Raw genomic sequence first — 25473 nt, 5'->3', positions numbered from 1 at the left:
AAAAAACCATCAACAGTAATAATTCATGTTGGAGGACACGATTTGAAAATTAATTATTGTTTTGAAGTGTAAAGGAATGAATTAGCCAACCAGTGTATCACAAATCTTTTCAATATCAAAGACAACAGAGCAGGCAGCAATGCCTAGTTCTTTGACTCTCTGGCAAATGCATGTGGCAGAGGAATCCCTAAGCTACACCCACTGAGGGTCCTAATCCATGGCTAAATGCCAGAACTGTGAATGCCAGGCAGAGAAGCAGTTTCTGAATACCACCCCAGATGGAAGGGGAGAAGAAAAGCAATCTTGAGGATTCCTCTCCACCACACAACACTGCACTCCAGTCAACATCAGCCAGCCTGACTCTAGAGTTGGGAGACTGGCAAGGGCATGAGGGTGCAGGAGTCAAACAGCCACTGGAGCCCATCACAATTCTAAAAGAGCTATGAGGTACCACAGGTCTGATGTGATGCTACAAGTTCCAAGAAAGCTGATTTAGTCAAAGATTAAAATGTAGTTTCCCTGGCTGATGCAAACTACTATAGCAAAGTTGCTAAATGTTGAGGGAAAACCAAGCCACTATGCATGCTGAGTCTTTACTGCCTCTGGTTCAAAATTGGTTTATATTACCACATGATGAAATTAATCCAGGGCATGTCTGGTTGTCTTTCAATTATTAAAGGGAAATCCCATAATTTTCTAATGTAAAAGGAATTGGCCTCTCCCACCCTCCCCATGCTGTGACTGACCTCATTTCTTCTAGTATTCTGTCTCCCAAGATCCAACCCAAATACCCTCCAAATGAAATGAAGCTATAATTTTGCTTTCACAAACCTTACTGTAAAGATGCTATCTACACATAAGTTAGATGTCTGTAAAGCAAATATCACAGAATAAGAATTCGGAGTCATTTTAAGATTGCCGATTTTCAAATAAAGTGAGAATACCAATGTTGGCTTCATGCTGAGTTATATTTTGTGAGTGCTTGGTCTCTTGTTCAGGAATGATTAGTTATCATGGCTGAGTCTGCAGTATCATGCACTCAGCACCTAGCCTGGAGTAAGTGTGCATGCCTCCAACCAACCATTTGTCTACACATTCTTTGCCAAGCACTATGAAACCTGACAACCCAGAGACACAATTATCGTCACACATCACCCCTGTCTGCCTTCAAGTGCCAGCCAACAGTGCTCAAGATCAGGGCATTACACAGACCTAAAGGATGAGCTGGAGACAGCCATGAGGGCAGGAGACCAGGTTATAACTGTGCTTTAGTGGCCTGCATGAATTACAGGTATTAAGTGGCCTATACAAGTTACACGTTAGTTGGCCTGCACAAGTTACAGATGGAGAAGAAGGTCTGAGCATCCCCCACTGAAGGAAAAACAGCAAGGACAAAGGATGAAAGGAATTCAACAAGTAGTTAAGAAATGAGAAAAACCCATCTCTGAAATTATCAGTGAGGCCAACTTGTGGTATCCCACACTAGACTGTCAATGCCCCAAGGCAAAGGTTGGTATGTTATTTTCATTAAAGTATCCCCAGATAGTCCCTGGCATATGGAACCAGGGCTATTTTCAGGTTGGGTTTTTTTCCCCTGATTATGAAATTGATAGATATTCATTGTAGAAAACTTGAGCAATTCAGAAAACTGAGTAAGGTAGTAATCATCAGAAACCTCCCCAGCCACCAGTTTGGTAAACCCAACAGCAGAGTCTTGTAATTCTTAGAGCAATGTTCTAACAGCATTTCAAGAGTCTTTCAACCCTGAGTGACTTTTATGTATGTAAGGCTGAATACTTATTATTCCATTTGTACACATTTTCATTTGGCAAGCTAAAAAAAAATAAATGTACCTCTGTTCGTTGTTGATATAAACAATAACGCAATCTGAAGGCCTTTCTCTATCACGTTCTTTCTGAACCACTTGATAAAAGTGCTGGAAAAGCCCCTCTTTCCGAGTGTCCCTAATGCTGGCATCATCTGAAAAATATTGACATGTTCATGCTCTTGCAAGGGCAAAAACAATCACTGAAGGTTTTCAGAATTTTTACAAAAGTGTAAATGAAAGGCAACACCTCTATAAAGAATAGATGAGGAAAACAGAAGGAGAATCGCAGCAAGACTCTTACCTAACTGAGTGGTCTGGGGTCGCTCATGGTTCTCTTCGTTCCTTTTTGAATAATCAGCCACATTCCGCCATAATTCTTTAATGCTATTGGATGCATGAAAATATAATAGTTTGTGCAAATGCAGTTTCCCTCTAAATGTGTCCCCAAAAGCCAAAAATAAATACCAGGTCACCTGGCACAATATGTATGCACCAAAAGAAAGGCTGTATTTACACAGACGTAGAAAGACGCTCAATAATCCGTTCTCATTTTAGAAATATTATGAGTTTCTGGGATGTTTCTGCCCTCTCCTACTCACTTCGTCTTGCCTGTTATGACGAAACGTACTACATGGAGCCACTGATCTTTGTCAAGTCAGACTAAGAAACTCATACTTGAAGGTGTGTAATTTAAAGAAAAGGAGATAATTTTATCAGACATGTATATCTTTTGAAGAAGAGGTGCTTATCTGTGAGGGTCTTCATTGGATATGGGTAAAAAATGAGTCAACGAGGTCTGTTCACTTACTCCTAAACACTCTACAGCTCCTGTGAGCCAGCTATTTTCCCTTGCTAAAGGCATGCAAAATAGTGCACAGATGCTGGGTAATCTATTAGCCATCTAAAGTAGTCCCCTTTGCTGTGATTTAACAGAAGAAAGGGGGAATTCGCTGCACTCTGTACCCTAAATCAGGCATTTTTACTGCACCTCTCCAGCATCCAGACACCAATGTGTCTGTCCATAAAGAGTGTCCTGCCAGGGAGAGAACCACCTCGGCAGGCAGCAATTAGTTCCTTTCTCACCAGAGGCATCACGCTGCATGGCAAAGCAGCCACGGAACACGCTCAAACCATGACTATTCAGCAAGCTGCCAGCAAATGTCGATCCCGTTGCTCTTCCCCTGTATAATTTTCATTTGGGTTCTTGTCCACATCCAATTCCCTGACACAGCAGAGACACAGTTCCAGACTTTTAGAGGCAAAGCTTTTGCCTGAATCTATGCCTCCGCTACTGCCTGACAATCCTGAGCTACACGAGATGTTTCCTTCCCCCATGCAAACTTTATCTTTGTCTACTGTCTCTGACAAACATTAGCCATTGCCTCCAGAGGCCATTCCTCAAGCTGCCTTTCTCTACCTCTTGCTAGGCTGTGTTCTTGCTGGCTTTCCCTCAAACTTTAAATGTTTTCTTTTAATGAAGTAGTATGTAAACTGTTGACCACCACCCTAAGTAATTAGATGGGGATGGAGGGGTGCACCCGAGCCTGGTATGTGGTCATTCAGGAAAGGCAGTATGATGCTGAAATTCTTACTTCCTGGGTATGAATCTCAGTGCTATCACTTAGTAATTGAGTAAGCTCAAACAAGTTACTTAACATTGCTATGCCTCAGTTTTCCCACGCACAAAATGGGGTTATTAGAATCTACACGGAAGTGCTGCTATGAGGATTAAATGAGTTAATGCAGGTAAAGTCCTTAGAATAATGTCTAATGCACAACAAGCCTTCAATAGATGTAAGCCATTATCATCCATCTCTGCCTTTAGGCTTCTTTCACACCAGAGTTAAGAAAATCCCTCCTTCAGAAGATCGCCTACTGGTGCAAGTATTCTGAGTCTCACTGTCAGGAAATGTTACCTGAGACAGACTAATCCCCATTAACAGTCACTCCTGAATTCTATACTTCCAAGTGCTTCCGCAGTCGAGGAAGGCATTTTTCAATTTTGAATTATTAATCTAATCTGACACAAATCTCATCTTTAATGCAGGCAAGAGAGAGGCCCTGTCAAGGTTCATACATATAAAAATCAATTCAAATACAGTTCAAGGAAAACTGCTTTTACCAAAACTAGAGGTAGATCCAAAGCAAGAATCCTGAAGTACCATGTTACTTAGTTACTCAGAACTCCACCTTTGAATGTGAAAGAGTAAACAGAGTAAGACCACCTTCAAAACTGGTCTATAAACTGTGGAATCCTACATGGTGGTCAACAATCCTCCATGACTTACTGTTACATGAAAGAAGCAAGTTCTAGAACAATATACCAGTGTGAGCTACTTCAGTTAGAAACAAGGAAGGGGGGCAGCCCTGGTGGCACAGAGGTTTAGTGCCACCTGCAGCCCGGGGTGTGATCCTGGAGACCTGGGATCGAGCCCCACATCGGGTTCCCTGCATGGAGCCTGCTTCTCCCTCTGCAGGTGTCTCTGCCTCTCTCTCTCTCTATGAATAAATAAATAAATCTTAAAAAAAAAAAAAAAAAAAAAAAAAAAACAAGGAAGGGGTGGGTGCCTGGGTGGCTCAGTCAGTTAAAGGTCTGCCTTCAGCTTTAGGTCATGACTCCTAGGGTCTTGGGATGAGCCCAGAGTCTGGCTTCCTGCTCAGCAGGGAGCCTGCTTCTCCCTCTCCCTCTGCCACTTCCCCTGCTTGTGCTCTCTCTCTGTCAAATAAATAAATTATTTTAAAAGGGGGGGTGAGTGGAACTGGGGAGGGCTCTGAAAGGGATTTTAACTTTTTATTATCAAACACTTTTACATCTGTTTGTCCATTCCTGGGGGTTAGGGTAGGGGGCACGTGTGAAAGAGTGGGCGGGAGAACAGGCAGAGAGAGAGTTTCAAATACTCCTAGCTAAGTGCAAGCCCAACACGGGGCTTGAGTTCATGGCCTTGATATCATGACCTGAGCTGAGATCAACAGTTGGATGCTTAACCAACTGAGCCACCCAGGCGCCTCAAATCATTTTTATTTTTGACTTTATTTATACTGGAATACTAATTCACCTCACAACTAAAATAAATTTGCATTTTTAGAGCATATACCCATGGGCAGATGGTAGCACAAAAAAGGTGGGGAGGTGGGGAAGAAGGGAGTTGAGGGCCTGCTGCAGCAGGTCACTCACTCGGAGCTCACAGAGGGGCTCCAGTAGTCGAGTCCCTTCAGTCTGGGTCTGTTTTAGTTAACTACAGTCCAAATGACTATGGAAAGGGACAAGTTAAAGCAGAATGGCTTAATACAATTGAGTTGACCTGAGGGACTTCCCCAAAAGCAAATATTAATAGCATCAATTTTAACAAACACATAAGTCTGCACAGTAAGAATACATCTAAATTACTACTAAAGCTTTTAGCAAATTGAGCCACAACAATAAAACTTTACCTTAGCATGTCTTCACCCTCCTTTAAGTAGCCCTCTTGGGGAGAATAAGAAGTCGGCAGAAAAGGTTTATATGGCTTGCTGCTAAAAAACCAACAAAGACAAAATTACACTTAAGAAGAAATTATTTCCCATAGCCCACACGTTAGCTTCCAACGTTCTGGTATACTCAAAGGTGATTAAATCTTCAGTTAAACTGGATTTTTAAAACTCGAACAGTGCTTTTCTCCAGACTTTTTTTTTTCCAGAATTTCTATTCTATTTTGTAATGCCTATTTCTATTTTTGTCTAGTTTGTTTGTTCAACTGCTTTTCCAGAGTTGACAACTGAAGGCACAGCTCACAAGAAAAGACCACTATAAATTCACCAGCAGAAAAGGGCTTCAACATAATGAACCAGATTTACCCAAATGAACTGAATTAAACGTAAAAGAAAAGTAAGAATGCAATGCTGACAGTGTTTGGTAATTTTAAAAAGTCTATTTTTTTTTTAAAGCTTCTCTTTGATAGATGCTCTACCAACATCACCATAAATTTTCATTAATTATCTGCCACCTATAATGTATCTGACACTAACTCCACAATGGCGCTTATGAAAGAACGTTCCTGAATGATCTGTGTGCATCGATTCTAAGCACTCAAGGTCCTCGATTAAGACCACTGTTATGTTATATGCCAAACGCATCTGACACATGTCAACACCGTCTTCCTCGTTTAAAAGTTGTGTGGCTAATAAATAACACAGATTGAAATCTAAGACAAAAATCAGGGGCAAAATCTAAGAAGAAAACGTCTCCTCCAAATTGTTTGCTGAGAAACAAGAGGTTGAACAAGATTAATTATTATGAATTTGAAACGAGAGGGTTAAAGAGTTATTAGAAAGCTTTCCTTTTCCAAAAAGGATCAGGAGCACAGATGCTCCACTCGACCCTCTTCTCAATGATCCTAGCCAAGTTTGAAGGCCATGAGAAGGAATAAGCAGATGGTTCAATGTGAGTAAGTCAAAAGGAAGTTGCATTTGCCTTATTCGGCTTCCTAGCAACTAGACTGAATGATGCCAAGAAAGCCAGCCGGCTCTAAGGAGAAACGCTGCAGGACACTTGGAACCCAGCGGTCGGGCAGGGGAGAGAAGGCCCCCAGACACCCTCACCTGGCAAAACAAATCCAGTGCCTACTGACACCCACACTTCCCACCTTATCAGGACCTTCCCCTTCCCTTGTAGTTCTCACTCCCGCCTACCCTGGCCACACTAATGACAGCCACTTGACTACCAGGACAACCTTTCAAACTCCAGTAACATCAGATGAGCAGTCTGGCCCAGCCATCAAAGAATAACTTCCCACTTCTCCATGGGAGAGAAGGCCCAACGCACTCAACACACCTCAGCCAGCTGGACAAAGGATTCTGCAGGCCAAAAGACCCGCGTTCAAACACTGCAGCCCAAGCACTGAGAAAGGCAGACGTGTACGCTGGCTGGAATCCCAGAGACCTGAGAAACATCCCTCCAGAGCCACAGTGTTCCTTTTCTCCTCCCTAAAAACATCCCCTAAGTACCAGGACGCTGGGGGGTTCCCAAATGGGCTGCTTAGAGGAATCACATTCAGGCAGGAATTGTCTTTGTGTAAGTACATAAATTGAAACATGAAATATACCCACAATATGACACAAATGGCCAAAGGAAGGCTTAGAAATTATTGATCATTGTAAGGTTACCCTAAGCCCTGGCAATACCACTGTATTTTACCATATACTCTGGGCCCATAACTGGTGGCACCCAATAAAACTTTAGTTCTGGGATCCCTGGGTGGCTCAGCAGTTTAGCGACTGCCTTCAGCCCAGGGCGTGATCCTGGAGTGCTGGGATCGAGTCCTGCGTTAGGCTCCCTGCATGGAGTCTGCTTCTCCCTCTGCCTGTGTGTGTGTCTCTCATGAATGAATAAAAAAAATCTTAAAAAAAAAAAAAAAAAAACTTTAGTTCCTCTCCTACTCAGTGGGTAGTAGGTCAGTCTCTGTCAAACAGAAAATGGGACTTAGAAATGTATCTTGGGAAATGATTACGGTTCCCAAGATGTTCAATGAAGATGTTTTCAATGTATTATATTTAAGCCTTATAACAACCAAAGCTGGGTATTATCAACCTCCCCATGCTTTTTAGAAACAGATGAGGAAACCAAGGGTCATGGCCCCCCGACTTTCTACACAGCTAAGCTATAAAGCACAAATTCAAATCCAGATGTGTCTGACTTTAAAACCCAGGCTCCCTCTAATAACTCCTACACCAAAAACTCTGGGCTTAATGCAGGAGGTCTCCAAGTAAAAGAAACATAGGAAAAGAAATGAAAGGAGGACAAATATAAGGGATAAAGGTGTTAAGTCATTCTATCTCTTTATGGAAAGTAAATTCATGTGGGCATAAAAAACTCGCATTTGAGAACATAGAGAGTATGGCAGAGGGCTCCACGGTGAAATGGCTGTCTGCCCATGCCTCTCCTGGCCATGCTCCAGCAGGCCTTCGCCTCCTGCACACATCTGGGTGGACCACCTAAGGAAGAGCAATTCAAAATTCAAGCCTCAAGACTGATGTGGAGGAACCAGAATTCTTATACACCACTACTATGAAAGTAAAATTGTACAATCACTTCAGAGAATCATCTGGCAGTTTCCTAAAAGGTGAGACACATAATCCAGCCAGTCCATTCCTAGATATTTACCCAATAAAAATGAAAGCACAAATCTACACAAGAACTTGTACATGAACCTTCACAGCAGCTTTATTTGCAACAGTCAAAAACTAGAAATGTCTAACCCACAGGAAGATGGGAAAACAAACTGTGGTATACCCACAGGTCGTAAGCCCGCCCAAGTCACCATAACAAAACACCATTGTCTGGTTGGCTAAAACAATAGAAACTTATTCTATCATTCTTCTGCAGGCAGAAGTCCAGGATCAGGATGTCAGCATGGTCCAGACCTAGTGACGGCTCTCTTCCTGGCTTGCAAAGGCCACCTCCTTGCCGGGCCCTCACACAGCCGTTCAACACTGCATGCGCATGGAGAGGACTCTTCTTCTTACTTTTAAGGCCACCAATCTTACAGGATTAGGGTCCCACACTTGTGACCTTATTTAACCTTACCCAGCTCCTAAAAGCCCTATCTCCAAATAAAGTCACATTGGGGATTAGGGCTCCAACATGTGATTATAGGGAACACAATTCAGTCCATGGCACCATAAAATGGAGTACTACTCAGTAACAAAGAAATGGAAGTACTGATTCGCCCAAACAATACGGATAAATCAAAATAATTGTACTGAAGGAAACCAGAAACTTCTTTATAAAAATATAACTATATGATTCCATTTAAATAATTCAAATCTTATACACAATATATAAAAATTTATAGAAAATGCAAGCTAATCTTTCGTGCTAAAAGTGACAGACCAGTTGTTGCCAAGAGAAGGGGGAATGATAATGACGAATAAGTAAACTTTGGGGACAGCTGTGTTCATTACCTTGACTGTAGTGCCTGTCATACACATGTCAAAACTCAAGTTGTACATTTTAAATATGTGTAGTGTATTTACTATATCAATGTTACACATCAATAATCATATATTGATAAGGCTAAAAAAATCCAAGCCTTTCTCCCCCAGCTTTGTTTTCTCACTCTTTATTAACATGTATTCTCTTTCTTTCCTTTTTTTTTTTTTTAAGTTTACTTATTTACTTTTAAATAATCTCTACATCCAATGTGGGGCTCAAACTCACAACTCCAAGATCATGAGTCACATGGTTTTGACTAAGGCAGCCACACACCCTAACGACAACATGTTTTCAGTGTGTTTCAAGTTTTAGTGTTGGTCAGAAATCATGCAGATTCTGAGGTCTTTACATGGAGAGAACCTTACACAGAACTTTACACATCTATGGAAACAGCCCACCGAAACACTTTCTCGTTATTTCATTAAATGTACATGTCAGTCCCAAAGCCTCCAGGAATGCTAGTACGATTATTTTTAACTTGTTACTATTGTATCTCAATTACTTTAACTTATTAGACAGCTGATCTATTAAGTTCTCAGGGTAGGACCCACTGGGGATAAATTTTAAAATTAAAAAGATTTTTAAGAATCTACTCTTAGAAGTTCCATCATAATTTCAAATTTCACTGAAAACAATTTGAATTTTAACACTCCTCTGGAGAAATTTCAATGGAGCCTCCAGAAATAGGAAAAGAGTAGTATCATGGCATTGTCAAAGGACACAAACCAAAAAAATGTCAGATTTCCTCTATGATATTCTAAAAGAAACAAAAAACAAAAAAACCCCACAACTCAGGGTAAATACACAGCTAAACACAGTGTCACCATGCAATTCAGCAATCACACCCAACTGATTTGAAAACGTACATCCACACAAAAACCTCCACATGAATGTTTATATCAGCTTTATTCATAATGGCCAAAGCCTGGAAGCAACCAAGATGCCCTTCAATAGGTGACATAGATAAACAAGCTGGCACATCCAGACAATGAATATTATTAAGTGATAAAAAGAAAAGAGTATCAAGCCACAAAAAGACTTGGCTAAATCTTAAATGCATATTGCTAAGTGAAAGAAGCCAGTCTAAATAGGCTACATACTATATAGTTCCAATTATATGACATTCTGGAAAAGGCAAAACTATAGAGATGGGTGAAAAGATCAGTGGTTGCCAGAGGTTTGACAGGATGGAATTGAAAAGGTGAAGCACAGGGGTTTTTTCCAGGCGGTGAAATTATCCTGCATGATACAGTGATGGTGGATACATGACACTATGCATTTGTCAAAACCCACTGAACTTCACAGCATAAAGAGTGAGCCTTAATGTATGCAGATTTTAACAAATCATTTAGGAAGTCAAGAGAATCCCAGGATGGAATACAGAATGTGACAAAACAATTACAAATGGTCTATGAATGTATGAAACCACCTCACGGAAGGGAGGGAGGGAAAAGGTAGGAGCTCACCTTTGTACAGCTTTGCAGAGAACCCAGTGGGATAGGATTTGGCCCAGGGCTGTAGTTTCCAACCCTTGCTCTAAAGCCTAATGAGGCCCTCAAGTGGTAACTTTCAGAAGCCTGTGAAAGGAGGACCATGTGATGTGGGATCTGTGCCACAGGGAAGAAGGCCAGACCCATGGCTTTGCCCGCATCTGGTCCAGAGTCGATGCCAAAGTCCTGATCCGGACTTAAAAGATACCTAACACCCAGCCCCCACCCTCCCCCAGCCCCCATCCCCGTCTGACCTAATTCTCTACCTGTACTCCTGGGGAGCTCTCCTCATGGCAACTGGCATGCCTTCTAGCTGCTTCCTCCAGTGCCTTGCCCCTTGCAGGTCCCTGTCTTCAACACCCCCTCCCCAAATACCCACATGGCTGGCTCCCCGGCTTCCAGCCAGGGCTCTGCCCAAATGTCACCTTCTCTGTCAGGCTCTCCCTCACCTTCCCCACCACCTGTGCTCCCTGCCCCTCTGATCCAGCTTCACTTTTGTCAGCATCATTCACACACACACACACACACACACACACATTTTAAAAATAAACTTTACTTTTTACAACAGTTCTAGATTTTCCGAAAAATTGTAAAGATGATACCATATAAGAAAGTTCCCATATAACCTACACTTAGTTTCCCCCATTATTAACAGCTTACATTTGGGGTACATTTGTTACAACTAGTGAACCAACACCGATACACTATTATTAAAAGAAGTCCATAATTTATTCTGATTTCCTCAGTTTTTACCTACTGCCTTTTTTTCTGGTCCAGGATACCACATTTCATTTTTTGGTCCTATCTCCCTAGGCTCCTCTTGTCTGAAGCAGTTTCTCAGACTTTCCTGGTTTTTGATGGCCTCGACAGTGTTGAGGAGCACTGGCCACATACTACATATTTTTACTTCTTTGTGTATTATCTCACTCCAAGCAGGAAGGTTAAGTTTCTAGAAGACAGGGCTTTTGTCTGTCTGTTTATGGTTTCTCCGGCAACTGGAACGGGGCTTGCCACAATATAAGTGTTCAACAAATAACTGCAGAATTTATGAATTTGCTCAAAGGAATTATTTTTTTCAACTCTAAAACTCTCTAGACTTTCAGGTTTCATAGAATCCAGTCCTTCTCATTTAACACACGAAAACAATTAGGTCTCAAGGGGTTAGGTAACATTCTTTTGTTTTTTAAGATTTATTTGAGAGAGAAAGAGTGAGAGAGTTCATGCAAGCAGTGGGGAGGGGCAGAGGGAGAGAATCCTCAAGCAGATTCCTTGCTAAGTGTGAGCCCAACATAGGGCTCAATCCCATGACCCTGAGATGTCCACCAACTGAGCCACCCAGATACCCCAGGTTAGGTAACTTTCTAGTTACAGGAACCAGAACTAGAACTTCCTCAACCTTTTGTGACTGTCACACCCAGAAAATCCATACTTCATTGTACACAGGACCCTACAATCAGTGTCAGTCCAACGCTTCAAGTTGCCCACAGGGAACTTGGGAGCTGATACTCATTCTCAGCAACCTCAAAAGATTTTTCTGCAGAATGGTATTTATTTGGGTCAATGACTCGAATATTTTATTGCATTTTGCCCTTATTATTTTATAAACATTAAGTAAAAAAAATGCCAACACCAATACTTAAAGAAGTCATCTAGCAAGTGACAAACAGGACTGAAATCTTTCAGGTCAAATCAGATTCTTCTGATTAGGTCTTGGCTGATCACCTGAAACCACACCAAGTGCTAGAAAACCTCATGAATGGCAGTGTGTAAATGGAGAGACATGAATAGCCTGTCACATGAGATAGACAGTTCTATTTTTTACTCATTCCTTCCTCTTGAGTATCTTTTCAGGAAAAGATATCAAGGAATCCCCCCATTCACTATACTTGTTTGGCAACTTTTAAACATGTGCTTTAGCAATAACCAAACAGGAATCCAGTAATTGCTAAATAAAATGTAATAAGCATGAACTTCAAATGTGTCCTTTCTCAACTCACCCAGTGCCCAGTATATACTATGCTCTAAATAAATACTTACAGAACACATGAAGATGAAGTGATTCAAAACCTTATTAGAAATGAACAATATGGGGGATGCCTGGGTGGTTCAGTTAGTTAAGCATCCAACTTTTGATTTTGGCAAAGGTCATAATCCCAGGGTCAAGAGATCATGTAGTGTGCTGGGCTCCACAATGGGCATGGAGGCTGCTTAAGATTCTCTCCCTCTCCCATCTGAAAGAAGCGAAGCAAGAGAAGAGAAGAGAAGAGAAGAGAAGAGAAGAGAAGAGAAGAGAAGAGAAGAGAAGAGAAGAGAAGAGAAGAGAAGAGAAAGAAAAGAGAGAAAGAGCTACATAAACATGGAAAATTTATTTCTAGTGCTTCTACTCTTCTATATATCCCATGCAACTACAAGATATTAAAACAAATACTCTTTAGGAAGTATTCCTTACCAAATCTATATTCTGGGAAAATTTATGAATTTTAAGTGTATCAAACAGATAGCCTTGGGAAAATTTTACTTTGTGTTTTTTATTCTGTCTTCTTCCAAAAACCTTACAGGTGCTACCTAACAAAGTCGACTGACATATGTTAACCTCTCATTAAGCAGTATCATTGGGGGATCCCTGGGTGGCGCAGCGGTTTAGCGCCTGCCTTTGGCCCAGGGCGTGATCCTGGAGGCCCGGGATCGAATCCCACGACAGGCTTCCCATGCATGGAGCCTGCTTCTCCCTCTGCCTATGTCTCTGTCTCTGCCTCTCTCTCTCTCTCTCTCTCTCTCTCTGTGTGTGACTATCATAAATAAATAAAAATTTTAAAAAAAGCAGTATCATTGGGATATTAAGACAGTTCATACACACACACACAGACACACACATACGCACGTAATGTCAAAGCATTTCACTTTACACTTTTTCTAATGGGCCTTTCTAAAATGTACTAAACTCCCCTTGTCCTTCTTCAACAGCTGAAAGTCTTTCATCCTTTGTCTGTTTGTTGGCTATTCAAGGTCAATTATGACCAACATGACCATATTTTCTCAAATGTAAGACCTGTACTTTTTGTTTTCCATATATGAAATTAGGGATCCTTCTTATAATAATACATACATTTGATGTTGTGTATTTTCCTTTTAAAAGTTACTATTAAGGGGTGCCTCGGTGTCTCACTCAGTTAAGTGGCTGCCTTTGGCTCAGGTCATAATCCTGGAGTCCTGGGATCAAGCCCTGCATCAGGCTTCCCTGCTTAGTAGGGAGTCTGCTTCTCCCTCTCCCTATGACCCTCCCCCCTTACTGATGCTCTCGCTCACTCTCTCAAATGAATAAATAAAAAATCTTAAAAAAAAAAAAAAAGAAGCTACTATTAAGATGAATGATTTTTCTTTCCAATTGGAACTATATCTCAGAATAACCAAACTGTTTACAAGGGGATATTATAGAAGTAGTCCAACTAATAAATAATGAGAAAATAATGGAATAAAAAATTATCAAACATCCTGCAACAACCAGTAAATAAATGGACCTAGACAAAAATCAATGGTTGCTAACAACATATACAGAAAGACAACTAGGCATTAAGAGTCTTTTTTTTTTTTTTTTTTTTAAGATTTTATTTATTTATGCATGAGAGACACACAGAGAGAAAGAGGCAGAGACACAGGTGAGGGAAAAGCAGGCTCCATGCCGGGAGCTGGACGTGGGACTTGACCCCAGGTCTCCAGGATCACGCCCTGGGCTGAAGGCAGTGCTAAACCGCTGAGCTACGGAGGCTGCCCAGCATTAAGATCCTTTTCAATAGAAGTGCAGATCACTTTTGGAATGAATTATGTTGCCAAAAAAAGAGCATGAATCCTGTCACAACTCTAGACCTGTCTCTAATTTGCTGGAAATACAAGAGGGAGAAAGACAAGTTAAATGACTCCACAAGGTGTGCCTTCATGGCTCAGTTGGTTAAGCATCTGAGCCTACAGCTCAGGTCATGATCCTGGTGTCCTGGGATCAAGCCCCATGTCAGGCTCCCTGCTCAGAGGGGAGTCTGCTTCTCCCTCTCCCTCTGCTCCTACCCCCTGCTGTGCCTTCTCATTTGCTCTCTTTCACAAATAAATAAGTAAAATATTAAAAAAAAAATGACACCACAAGATGCAACTGGCCTAGATTGTGGGAAACTCTATCTAGAAGACAAAGGACTTGCTTCTTTAATAACAACAAAATACAAAAAAAAAAAAAAAAAGAGGGAACCTATAGGTTTTAGACGTAAGAGACATCAACCACTACAGAACATTGCCAAGGACAAACCATGTTAGGTCACAAAACAAGTCTTAATAATTTTAGAAACATTGAGATCATAAAAAGTATCTTTTACTGGTCATAATAGAATGAAATTAGACATTAATAACTGAAGAAAAACTGAAAAATCCTAAAAAACAGAGAAATTCATACCCTTTTAAACAACAACAGGTCAAAGAAACCACAGTGAAAATCAGAAAATAGGGATGCCTGAGTGGCTCAGTGGTTGAGCGTCTGCCTTTGGCTCAGGTCGTGATCCTGGGTTTGGTATCAAGTCCAGATCCAGCATCCAGCTCCCTGAGAGGGGCCTGTTTCTCCCTCTTCCTCTCTCTGTGTATCTCTCATAAATAAATAAATAAAATCTTTAAAAAAAAAAAAAGAAGAAGAAAATCAGAAAATACCTTGAGACGATGAAAATGAAAACACAACATAGCAATACTTCTGAGATGTAGAGAAAGTAATGCTAAGAGAAAAATGTATAGCTGTAAACATTTACATTAAAAAAAAAAAAACTCAAATCAACAACCTAACTTTACCACTTAAGGAACTAGAAAAAGAACAAATAACCCAAAGCTAGCAGAAGGAAGGAAATAAGGTTAGATCAGAGATAAATAAAGACTAGAAAAACAATAGAAGAAAATTGATGAAATGAAGAGTTGGGTCTCTGAAAACAATCAACAAAATTGATAAGCCTTTAGCTGGATTAAAAAAAATAAAAAACACACAAATAATTAAAAGAATATAAAAAAGAGTTTTACCAGTTTTACACAAATAAGAAGGATTATGAGTGTACTATGGGGGCACATTGGTGGCACAATCAGTTGAACTTCCAACTCCTGTTGTCAGCCTAGGTTGTGATCTCAAGGATGTGATCTTGGGATTGTGGAATCAAGAGCCACGTGGAGCTCAGCGCAGGAGTCTGCTTGGTATTCTCTCTCCCTCTCCCGCTTGTGAGCACATTCGAGTTCTCTCTCTCTCTCTAAAATAACTATTAAAAAAAAAGATTACTATGAGCAATTATACAAAATAAATTGGATAGCCTAGAAATACACAACCTACAAAGATTGAATTATGAACAAATAAAAAACTGAATAGATCTGTAACTAGTAAGAAGCCTGAATCATTAATTAAAAGACTCCATAGAGGACCTCATTCAGGGATCATTTCGATAGTTTGTTACTAGAAAGGTTTCTCTGAATGTATAGAGTACCCAAAACCATGAGGAGGGGGCATAGGCATAGCATTTTCTCCCTAGCGTGAAGCCAACATTGGGTGGTGCTTCTGCAGCTTTCTTTTGCCACTGAGGACTGTTCTCTCACTTGAGACAGCAAGAGAAAAAACAAACAAAAAATCTCCTTAAGGAACAGTTCAAAACCAGATGGCTTCACTGGTAAATTCCACCAAACATTTAAAGAATTAACACAGATCTTTCTCAAACTTCCAAAAAAATGAAGAGAAGGGAACAGTTTCTCCCTCATTGTATAAAGCCAGCATTACCCTAATACCAAAGCAGGACAAAGACACAAGAAAACTATACACCCCTGTCATTTATAAACATTGCTGTAAAAATCTTAAAAAAAAACACAAGCAGGATTTAACAGTATAAAGAAAATGATTAAACACCATAACCAAGCACAATTTATCCCTTCAATGCAAGGATGATTCAACATATATATATATATATAAAATCAATCAATGTGAAACTCTGCTGCACTAACAGGATGAAGGAAAAACTCACATGAACATTTCAATTGGTGCAGGAAGCATTTGACAAAATACAACATACTTCCATGATTTAAAAAAAAATTACTATACAAGCACTCTACAAACTAAAAATACAAGTAAACTACTTCAACATAATAAAAGCTACATATGAAAAGCGCAACGCTAACATCATGCTCAATGGTGAGACTGCAAGCTCTTCCTCTAAGATCTGGACCAAGACAAACATGCCCACTTTCACTACTTCTTTACAACATAATGCTGGTCCTAGCCATAGCAAGTAAGCAAAAGAAAGAAATAAAAGGTATCCAAATTGGAAAAAAAGTAAAAGTATCTCTGTTGATAGCATGATGTTATACATGTAGGGAAAACCCTATAGAGATTGCACCAAAAACAACTAAAAAAAAAAAAAAAAACAACCCTGTTAGAACGAATAAACAAATTAAGCTAAATTGTAGGGCACAAATTCAACTTGCAAAAACCAGTTGCAGTTCTATACACTAACAATGAACAATATCAAAGGAAATTAAGAAAACAATTCCATTTACAAGAGCAAGATAAAGAATAAAATACTTAGGAATAAAACAAGGAGGTCAAAGACTATGTATACTGAAAACTATTAAGTGCTGTTGAAAGAAATGAAGGAAGACACCAATAAATGAAAAGATATCCCATCTTCATATATTGGAATATTTAGTACTACTAAGATGTATAGTACTACTGAAAACAATCTATAGATTCAATGCAATTTCTATGAAACTCCCAATGACTTGGGTCCCTGGGTAGTTCAGCGGTTCAGCGGTTTAGCGCCTGCCTTTGGCCCAGGGTGTGATCCTGGAGTCCCGGAATCGAGTCCCGTGTCAGGTTCCCGGCATGGAGCCTGCTTCTTCCTCTGCCTGTGTCTCTGCCTCTTTCTCTCTCTAGGTCTATCATGAATGAATAATAAATAAAATCTTTAAAAAAAAAAAAAAATCCCAATGACTTTTCTGCAGGAGTCGAAAACTCCATCCTAAAATTCATATAGAATTCCAAGGGACCCAAAATAATCAAAATAATCTTGAAAAAAAGAACAAGGTTGGAAGTTTCATACTGCCTAATTTCAAAACTTATAAAAAGTACAGTAATGAAAACAGTGTGGTACTGTCATAAAAACATATATAGACCAAAAGAACAGAAAAGAAAGCCCAAAATATACTCTCACATATAAGGGTTAAATAATTTTTTAAGTGCCAAGACCATTCAATGAGAAAAGGACAGTCTTTTCAACAAATTGTGCTGGGAAAACTAGCATCCACATGCAAAAGAATGAAGTTGGAGGGCAGCCTGGGTGGCTCAGCGGTTTGGCGCCTGCCTTTGGCCCAGGGCGCGATCCTGGAGACCTGGGATCGAATCCCACGTCGGGCTCCCGGTGCATGGAGCCTGCTTCTCCCTCTGCCTGTGTCTCTGCCTCTCTCTCTCTCTGTGTGTGACTATCATAAATAAATAAAAATTAAAAAAAAAAAAATTAAAAAAATTAAAAAAAAAAAAAAAAAAAAGACCTGAAGCTATTAAAGCCCTAAAAGATGATCCTGGAGACCTGGGATCAAGCCCCACATCAGGCTCCCTGCATGGAGCCTGCTTCTCCCTCTACCTCTGTCTCTGCCCCTCTCTCTCTCTGTGTCTCTCATGAATAAATAAATAAAATCTTTTTTTTTAATAAAAAAAATCTTAAAAAAATAAAGCTTTAGGAGAAAATGGGGGAAAGCTTTCTGACACTAGATCTGGCAATGATTTCTTGGATGCTACAGTAAAAAGCAAAGACAAAAGAAAAAAATAGATAAATTGGACTATATGAAAATTTAAAAATTTTGCACATTAAAGGTCACAATTACAGGCAACCCACAAATGGGAGAAAATATCTATAAATTATATATTTGATAAGAGTCTTTTTAAAAAAGATTTTATCTATTTATTCACAAGAAACACAGAGAGAAGGCAGAACATAGGCAGAGGAAGAAGCGGGCTCCTCACAGGGAGCCCAATGTAGGACTTGATCCTGGAACTCCAGGATCATGCCCTGAGCCAAAGGCAGACGCTCAACCACTGAGCCACCCAGACATTCCTGATAAGACTCTTATATGCCAAATATATAAAGAATTCCTACAACTCAACAACAACAAAAAAAACAAACCCAACCCAAAAATGTGCAAAGGACTTGAACAGACACTTCTCCAAGGTATACAAATAGGCAGTCAGCAGCTAAAAAGATGCTCAACTTCACTAATCATCAGAGAAACGCAAATCAAAACCACAATAAGGTGCACCTGGCTGGCTCAGTCTGTAGAGCATGCAACCCTTGATTTTTGGATTGTAAATTTAAGTCCCACATTGGGCATAGAGTTTACGTAAAGAAAAAAACCAAAAACCAAACCAACCAACAAACAAAAAACACTACCACTTCACACCCATTAGGATGGCTACTACCAAAAAAACCGAAACAAGTATCGGTGGGGTTGTGAAGCAGTTGGAACCTCTGCATTGTTGGCGAGATTATAAAATGGTGCAATAGCTATGGAAAATAATCTGGCAGCTCCTCAAAAAATTAAAATTAGAACACTCATATGATCCACCAATCCCACTTCTTGGTATATATCCAAAAGAACTGCAACATGTAAGAGATATTTGCACATCCATGTCCATAGCAAAATTATTCATAATCGTCAAGAAGTGGAAGCAATCAAAATGTCCATCGATGGAAGAATGGAAATACCAAATGTGGTTTATACATACTGTATTTGTTAGTTCTCCAGAGAAACAGAACCAACATGATGTATGCACACATATTTATTATAAGTAACTGGTTCATTTGACAACAGAGGCTGAAATGTTTAAAATCTGCAGGGTAACATGACAGGCTGGCAACCCAAGAGAGGCAGTGTTCCATACTGAGTCTGAAGGTAGTCTGCTGAAGAACTAGCAAGAGCCTGATGTGGCAGATGAAGTCCAATCGAAGTCTACTGGAGAATTCTCAATTGCTAAAAGAGGTGGATCTTTTTTGTTCTATTCAGGCTTTTAACTGATTGGATAAAGGCCATTCACATTTTGGAGGGCAATCTCCTTTACTCAAAGCCCACCAATTTAAATGTTAATCTCATCCTAAAATACCATCACAGAAACAGCCAGAACCACGTCTGATCGAATACCTGGGCACCCCATGATCCAGCCAAGTTAATACATAAAATTAACTGTTGTATATACAATGGAATATCCTGCCTTAAAAGGAAGGAAATCCTATAACATGCTACAACATGTATGAACCTTGAGGATATTATACTAAGTGAAATAAATCAGTCACAAAAGTACAAATATTATACGATTTCACTTACATGAGGTAACTAAATGTAGGGTAAGTTCCTGACATTAAGCTTCTGATTGTCAAGATATGCATTTCAAAAGATATCCCTCTTGAATAAACATATTGCCAAATGTATGACACAATCACTAGGTAAAACAACCAGATTAGGAACTAGGTCACCCACACCCGTTAAGTTCCTCTTACAGAAAATCCTGGGTGATTTGGATGACTGACCACTTGAGTGACCCTGCTTCCACTCTCCCATGCCCTCATTTCTGCTTTCTTGATTTTATAGTCTGGTGAGACCTAGGTTGCACTTCTGACCTACAGAACTGTAAGGTAACAAATGTGTTCTTTTAAACTGCTAAATGTAGGATAATCTGACACAGCAGAAATGGAAAACTAATACGTGGTCCAGAATATCTATGACTTTTAATATTTCTGTCTGCCTTTTACATTTTTCCCCTACTTTCCTTTCGTTTGAGGCTATAGTCTATGATTGCTGCTTATTCCCCATTTCAAATGTGCTATGGGAGTGGAAAGCAAATATATGTTTGTTCATTTGTTCAACACCAATTAGCAGATATCCAAGGAGTGCCTGCTCTGTATAAGGCAGGCAGTAAGCTGGACACCAGGGCTGTAACAGGGACCATCCTAAGAGATTAGTGCGTGTACCCAGACCTCCAGTAGCACCCACACTAGTCAGGCACCCTGACTCCAACCAAGCACAACTAGTGATTGGTGGTGGGTGTAGCTAGGCTCAGCAGGCTGCCAAGTTTCTCAGATAACTGATACCAGCAATTTGATGATACAAGATTCTTGAAGTGGTTCCAATACCAACAGCTGAGTAATATATAAACGTGCATCTCCCTGGGCCCGAGGTTTCAAAATCTTGCAGGCCCAGGGCCTGGGAATCTGCATTTCAACAAGCTCTTAAACTCACTCTTAGGCAGCCCTAAGTTTGAGAAGCAAGGCCACAGTGGGTCTTGGGGGCCCAACCCCGGCTCTCTGGAAGTAACAAGGCTCTGAGTAAGGGCCATAAAGCCTCTAAGGAATGTCTAAACATAACATTGCAAGAAAAAAAAAGTGCAAAGATTTGACGGTAACTGTTTTGGTGATTGCAGAGGTAAAACACTGAGTATACAATTAAATTTGCAAACTACCATCAAACATGTAAAAATCAATAAGTTAGTTTGTTCACAGATTTCTCTAAGCAATATAACAAAAAGCATAAAGAGCACATACCAAGCTGTTAACAGTGGCAAATGCTCAGGAGTGGGCTTATAGAAGATTTGCACTTTTCTGTGTTATGCATGTTGTTTGAATATTTAAAAACAAATACTTACTGCACTTCCTATGAGTATATATTTCAAAATAAGAAGTTTAAAAAAAAAGCATTATTTTTGCTCTTAGAAGATTGAAAAGAATGTCATTTTGTAAATTATATAAACTAAAAGCAAAATCAGCAACAAGTGCTAAAATTAAATCTTGATATCTGCATTTACATCTTCATCTAATTTTACTATTTTACCCTAGGGACACCTAAAAACCAAAGAACATTTCACTTTACCTTTTAGCTACTGAAGATCTTCCATATTGTCTTCTGTGAAGCCTAGCTGATGAAGACATCTTAAGTCCTAGGAAAATAAATTGCCTTTTTTTTTTAGGATTAAATTAGAAAACCATTTCACAATATCAATAGCACTGTGAAACATTAATGAGCAGCAATGTTAAGGTCCTCCACCCTGCATCCCATCATACCAATTTTCAAGCAAACACAACAAGAAGCTAATCACAACCCTGAGATACACTCCCCAGCTCTATTTCTCTGCTACAGAAAAAGTCTAAGTCAACACAACACCTAGGGAAGATGCAGGGAGGACTGGGAAAAAGGCTCACAGATTGGAGAAAAGGAAAAGAAGTAAGTAAGAACTAAAACTCACAGTGGAAATGTGAGTTTTAGTTCATACAAACTTTATTCAACTTGGGTGTCCTGTCTTCCTTTAGAACCATGTGATGCTTGTTAAAGAGACATGGCAAAGCCAAACCAACACAAAACATACTGTCCAGCATACTGGCCAGATCTGGGGCCAGCAAGGATGGCTTTCCATTATTTTTTTTTTAAAGATTTATTCATTAGAGAGAAAGCATGCAAGCTCACATGTGTGCGTGCATATGGTAGTGGGGAGGGATGGAGGAAGAATCTCCAGCAGACTGTACGTTGAGCACAGAGACCAATGTGGGGCTCTACCTCACAACCTTGAGATCATAACCAAAGCAGAAATTAAGACTCAGCTGCTCAACGGACTGTGCCACCCAGGTACCCCTCCATTATTTTAAATGACATAATACACACCATAAAATTTACCTTTAAAAGGGTAAATTTTATCATATGTGTTTTTCAGTACATTCACATAGTTATGCAACCATCACCAGTTACATAATTCCAGAACTATCTCATCAACGCCCACCTCCCCCTCACCCCTGACAAAAAATTCAGCAGTAGTCACTCACTCTCTATGCTCTGGCAACCAGTAATGTACTTCCAGTCTCTCTGGAATTATGTATTTCAGACATCTTATATAAATGCTGGGTGACACGGTAATTATGTTTAACTCTTTGAGGAACTGCCAGTTTGCCACATATGCTATACTATTTTATTTTCACCAATAACCCATGAAGATTTCAATTTCTCCCCAACCTTGCCAACACTTGACATGAATCTTAAGCAGCAGTCTTCAAATTGGGTACATGGAGCTAGGGAAAGGAAGACATTCTGTGGAGAGCATGAGCATAATGGATACTCTGAATACAATTTCAGGCCCTCTGCTTCCATAATGCCCTTTCCCACATGGATTTGATCTAACATGCCGAGAAAAGACCTGTGACCTCCTTCTCCTCTCCTGTTGCTCAATCACCCTATCCCACTGCACAAAAGAAAGATCCAACTGCTCACCACCCAGAATCTTACTTGGATTGCCCCAGCGTAAAAAATTCAGAATGAGATTAAAGTAAGTGGAGAAGGCAGAGTAATGCAAACAATTTCAATAAGAGATACTGAAAGGAACAGAGCCTTATTTCATCTAATTCCTAAATGGCTCTAAGCACTGTCCATCCTAGAAGAGTGGAATGTTCAACATAAGGATGGATAAGTTTGATTACACCAAACCAATAATCAACTAAAAATGAAATGGACTAAAAAAAAAAAAAAAGAAATGGACTGCAGACCTAAATGAAAAAGTCAAAAGTATTAAACTCTTGGGAAAAAAAAACACAGGAGTAAATATTCACAACCTTGAGTCAGAGAAAGATTTCTTGGATATAGCACCAAAAGCACAAGCATTAAAGAGTTGACAAGTTGGGGGGAACGTAGGTGGCTTAGTCAGTTAAGTGTTCAATTCTTGATTTCAGCTCAGGTCCTGATTTCAGGGTCATGAGATCAAGCCCCACGTCGGGCTCTGCGTTGAGCGTGGAGCATGCTTAAGATTCTCTCTCTCCCTTGATCTCTATCCCTTCAACTCTACCTCATGCTCTCTTAAAAGAAGGAAAAAAAAAAAAAAAACCTTAAAAAATTGAAAAGCAGGGATCCCTGGGTGGCGCAGTGGTTTGGCGCCTGCCTTTGGCCCAGGGCGCGATCCTGGAGACCCGGGATCGAATCCCACGTCAGGCTCCCGGTGCATGGAGCCTGCTTCTCCCTCTGCCTGTGTCTCTGCCTCTCTCTCTTTCTCTCTGTATGACTATCATAAATAAAAAATAAAAAAAAAAAGAAAAAATTGAAAAGTTTATTTTTTTCAAAATTTTAAAATTTGGGGCTTGAAAAGATATCATTTAAAAAGATTTATAGAGCAGCCCGGGTGGTTCAGCAGTTTAGCACCACTTTCAGCCCAGGGCCTGATCCTGGAGACCCGGGATCGAGTCCCACGTCAGGCTCCCTGCATTGGAGCCTGCTTTTCCCTCTGCTTGTGTCTCTGCCTCTCTGTCTCTGTGTCTCTCATGAGTAAATAAAAAAAAAATCTTTATAAATAAATAGATTTGTAAATCTTATAATGATAAACAACTTGTGTTCAGTACATATAAGGAACTCTTACAATTCATTAATAAAAAGAAAAATAACCGAATTTTAAAATGAGCAAAAGATTTGTTTTTTTAAAGATTTTATTTAATGAGATGCTTGGGTGGCTCAGCAGTTGAGCGCCTGCCTTTGGCCCAGGTGTGATCCCCGAGACCTGAGATCGAGTCCTACATCTCCCCGCATGGAGCCTGCTTCTCTCTCTGCCTATGGCTCTGCCACTCTGTGTATCTCTCATAAATAAATAAGATCTTAAAAAAAAAAAAGATTTTATTTATTTATTCATTTATTTGAGAAAGAGAGAGAACAAGAGGAAGGAAGAGTAGAGGAAGAGGGACAAGCACACTCTGTTCTGAGCATGGAGTCCAGCTTAGGGGCTCAATCCCAGGACGCTGAGATCATGACCTGAGTCAAAACCAAGAGTCAGACACTCAACCGAGCTACCCAGGCATCCCTAAAATGGGCAAGGGATTGGAGTAGACATTTTTTCAAAGAAAATGTACACATGGCATAAAACACATGAAAAGGTGCTCAACATCAGTCATAAGGCAAGTGCAAATCAAAACTATAATGTTGTCACACCCACAAGAATGGCTATCATTCTTCAAAAAACTATCAAAAAACAAAATAATAATCATTGGTTAAGGTGTGTAGGAACTGGAATGTTTGCACACTGTTGGTGCATGTGAAATGGTGTAGCTACTATAGAAAACAGAATGGCAGTTCCTCAAACAATTAAAAATAGAATTACCATATCATTCAATAATTCCACTTCTGGGTATATACCCAAAAGAACTGAAGGCAAGGTCTCAAGAGATGTTTGTACACTCATGTTCATAGCAACATTGTTCACACATAATAGCCAAAAGGTACAAGCAACCCATAAAGTCCACCAGTGAAGGAATGAATACACAAAATGTGGTATATACACACCATGGAATATTACTGAGCCTTAAAAAAGGAAGGAAATTCTGACATATGCTACACCATGTATGAATCTTGAGGACATTATGCTAGATGAAATAAGCCAGTCACAAAAGGGCAAATACTGTATCAATCCATTTATATGGGATATGTAGAATAGTCAAATATAAAGAAACAGAAAGTAGAATGGTGGATTAGGAGGAAGAATAGGGAGTTGTTTAATGTGCAAGGAGTTCCATTTTTACAAAATGAAAAAGTCCTGGAGATTTGACTGCACAATTAGGGGAACATACTTAACACCATTAACTAAACACAAAAAAGTGGTTAAGATGGGGGCACCTGGGTGGCTCACTCAGTTGAGCTTCTGACTCTTGATTTTGGCTGTGATTGGCAAGTAATCTGCTTAAAATTCTCTCTCCCTCTCCCTCTGTTCCTCCTTCCTCATGTGTGGTCTCAACACATGCACTCTGTTTCTCTCTCTAAAAATAAATGAACATCTTTAAAAAAAAAAAAAAACAGTTAAGATGGCAATTTTGTCATGTGCGTTTTACCACTATTCTTTTTTTTTTTTTAACATGATTCTTTAAATTGAAGTGTAGGTGATACACATTACATTAGTTTCCGGTGCACTACCCCGTGACTAAGTGACTCAGAAAGTCTATATGCTGTGCTCACCACAAGTATAGCTACCACCTGTCACCATACAACACTATTACAACACTATAGACTATGTTCTCAGTTTTTGCTTTGTTTAAATCACAATGAGAACGCAATTCACACTTACTAGGATGGGTATATTCAAAAGGACAAGTGTTAGGGAGGATGTGAAGAAACTGGAACTCTCACACATTGTT

General features: G+C 39.9%; 1 protein-coding gene, 1 long non-coding RNA gene and 1 other non-coding gene across 3 annotated transcripts in view; 2 read left to right on the top strand and 1 right to left on the bottom strand.

The window, feature by feature from the left end:
- The window catches only part of LOC144313572 (uncharacterized), a 51590-nt gene that overhangs the window by 12428 nt on the left and 13689 nt on the right, over positions 1 to 25473 (bottom strand). Inside the window, exons 3-5 of the mRNA XM_077896503.1 lie at positions 5261 to 5341; positions 2130 to 2212; positions 1854 to 1980 (exon numbers count right to left, since the gene is read on the bottom strand). Of these exons, the coding sequence (XP_077752629.1) occupies positions 1854 to 1980; positions 2130 to 2212; positions 5261 to 5341 (291 nt within the window). The remainder of the gene's footprint in view (positions 1 to 1853; positions 1981 to 2129; positions 2213 to 5260; positions 5342 to 25473) is intronic.
- Positions 10208 to 12801, top strand: LOC144314427 (uncharacterized). The gene is made up of 3 exons (XR_013380306.1): positions 10208 to 10252; positions 11102 to 11228; positions 12433 to 12801. It is a non-coding gene; the product is annotated as an uncharacterized LOC144314427 (long non-coding RNA).
- LOC144315037 (small nucleolar RNA U3) lies at positions 15714 to 15919 on the top strand. Its single transcript, XR_013380851.1, has one exon. It is a non-coding gene; the product is annotated as a small nucleolar RNA U3 (small nucleolar RNA).

The sequence above is a fragment of the Canis aureus genome, chromosome 5 (assembly GCF_053574225.1).
Source record: "Canis aureus isolate CA01 chromosome 5, VMU_Caureus_v.1.0, whole genome shotgun sequence".
Lineage (NCBI taxonomy): Eukaryota > Metazoa > Chordata > Mammalia > Carnivora > Canidae > Canis > Canis aureus.
Note: the sequence above shows the minus strand (reverse complement) of the source record. Positions and strands in the feature narration are given on the sequence as shown.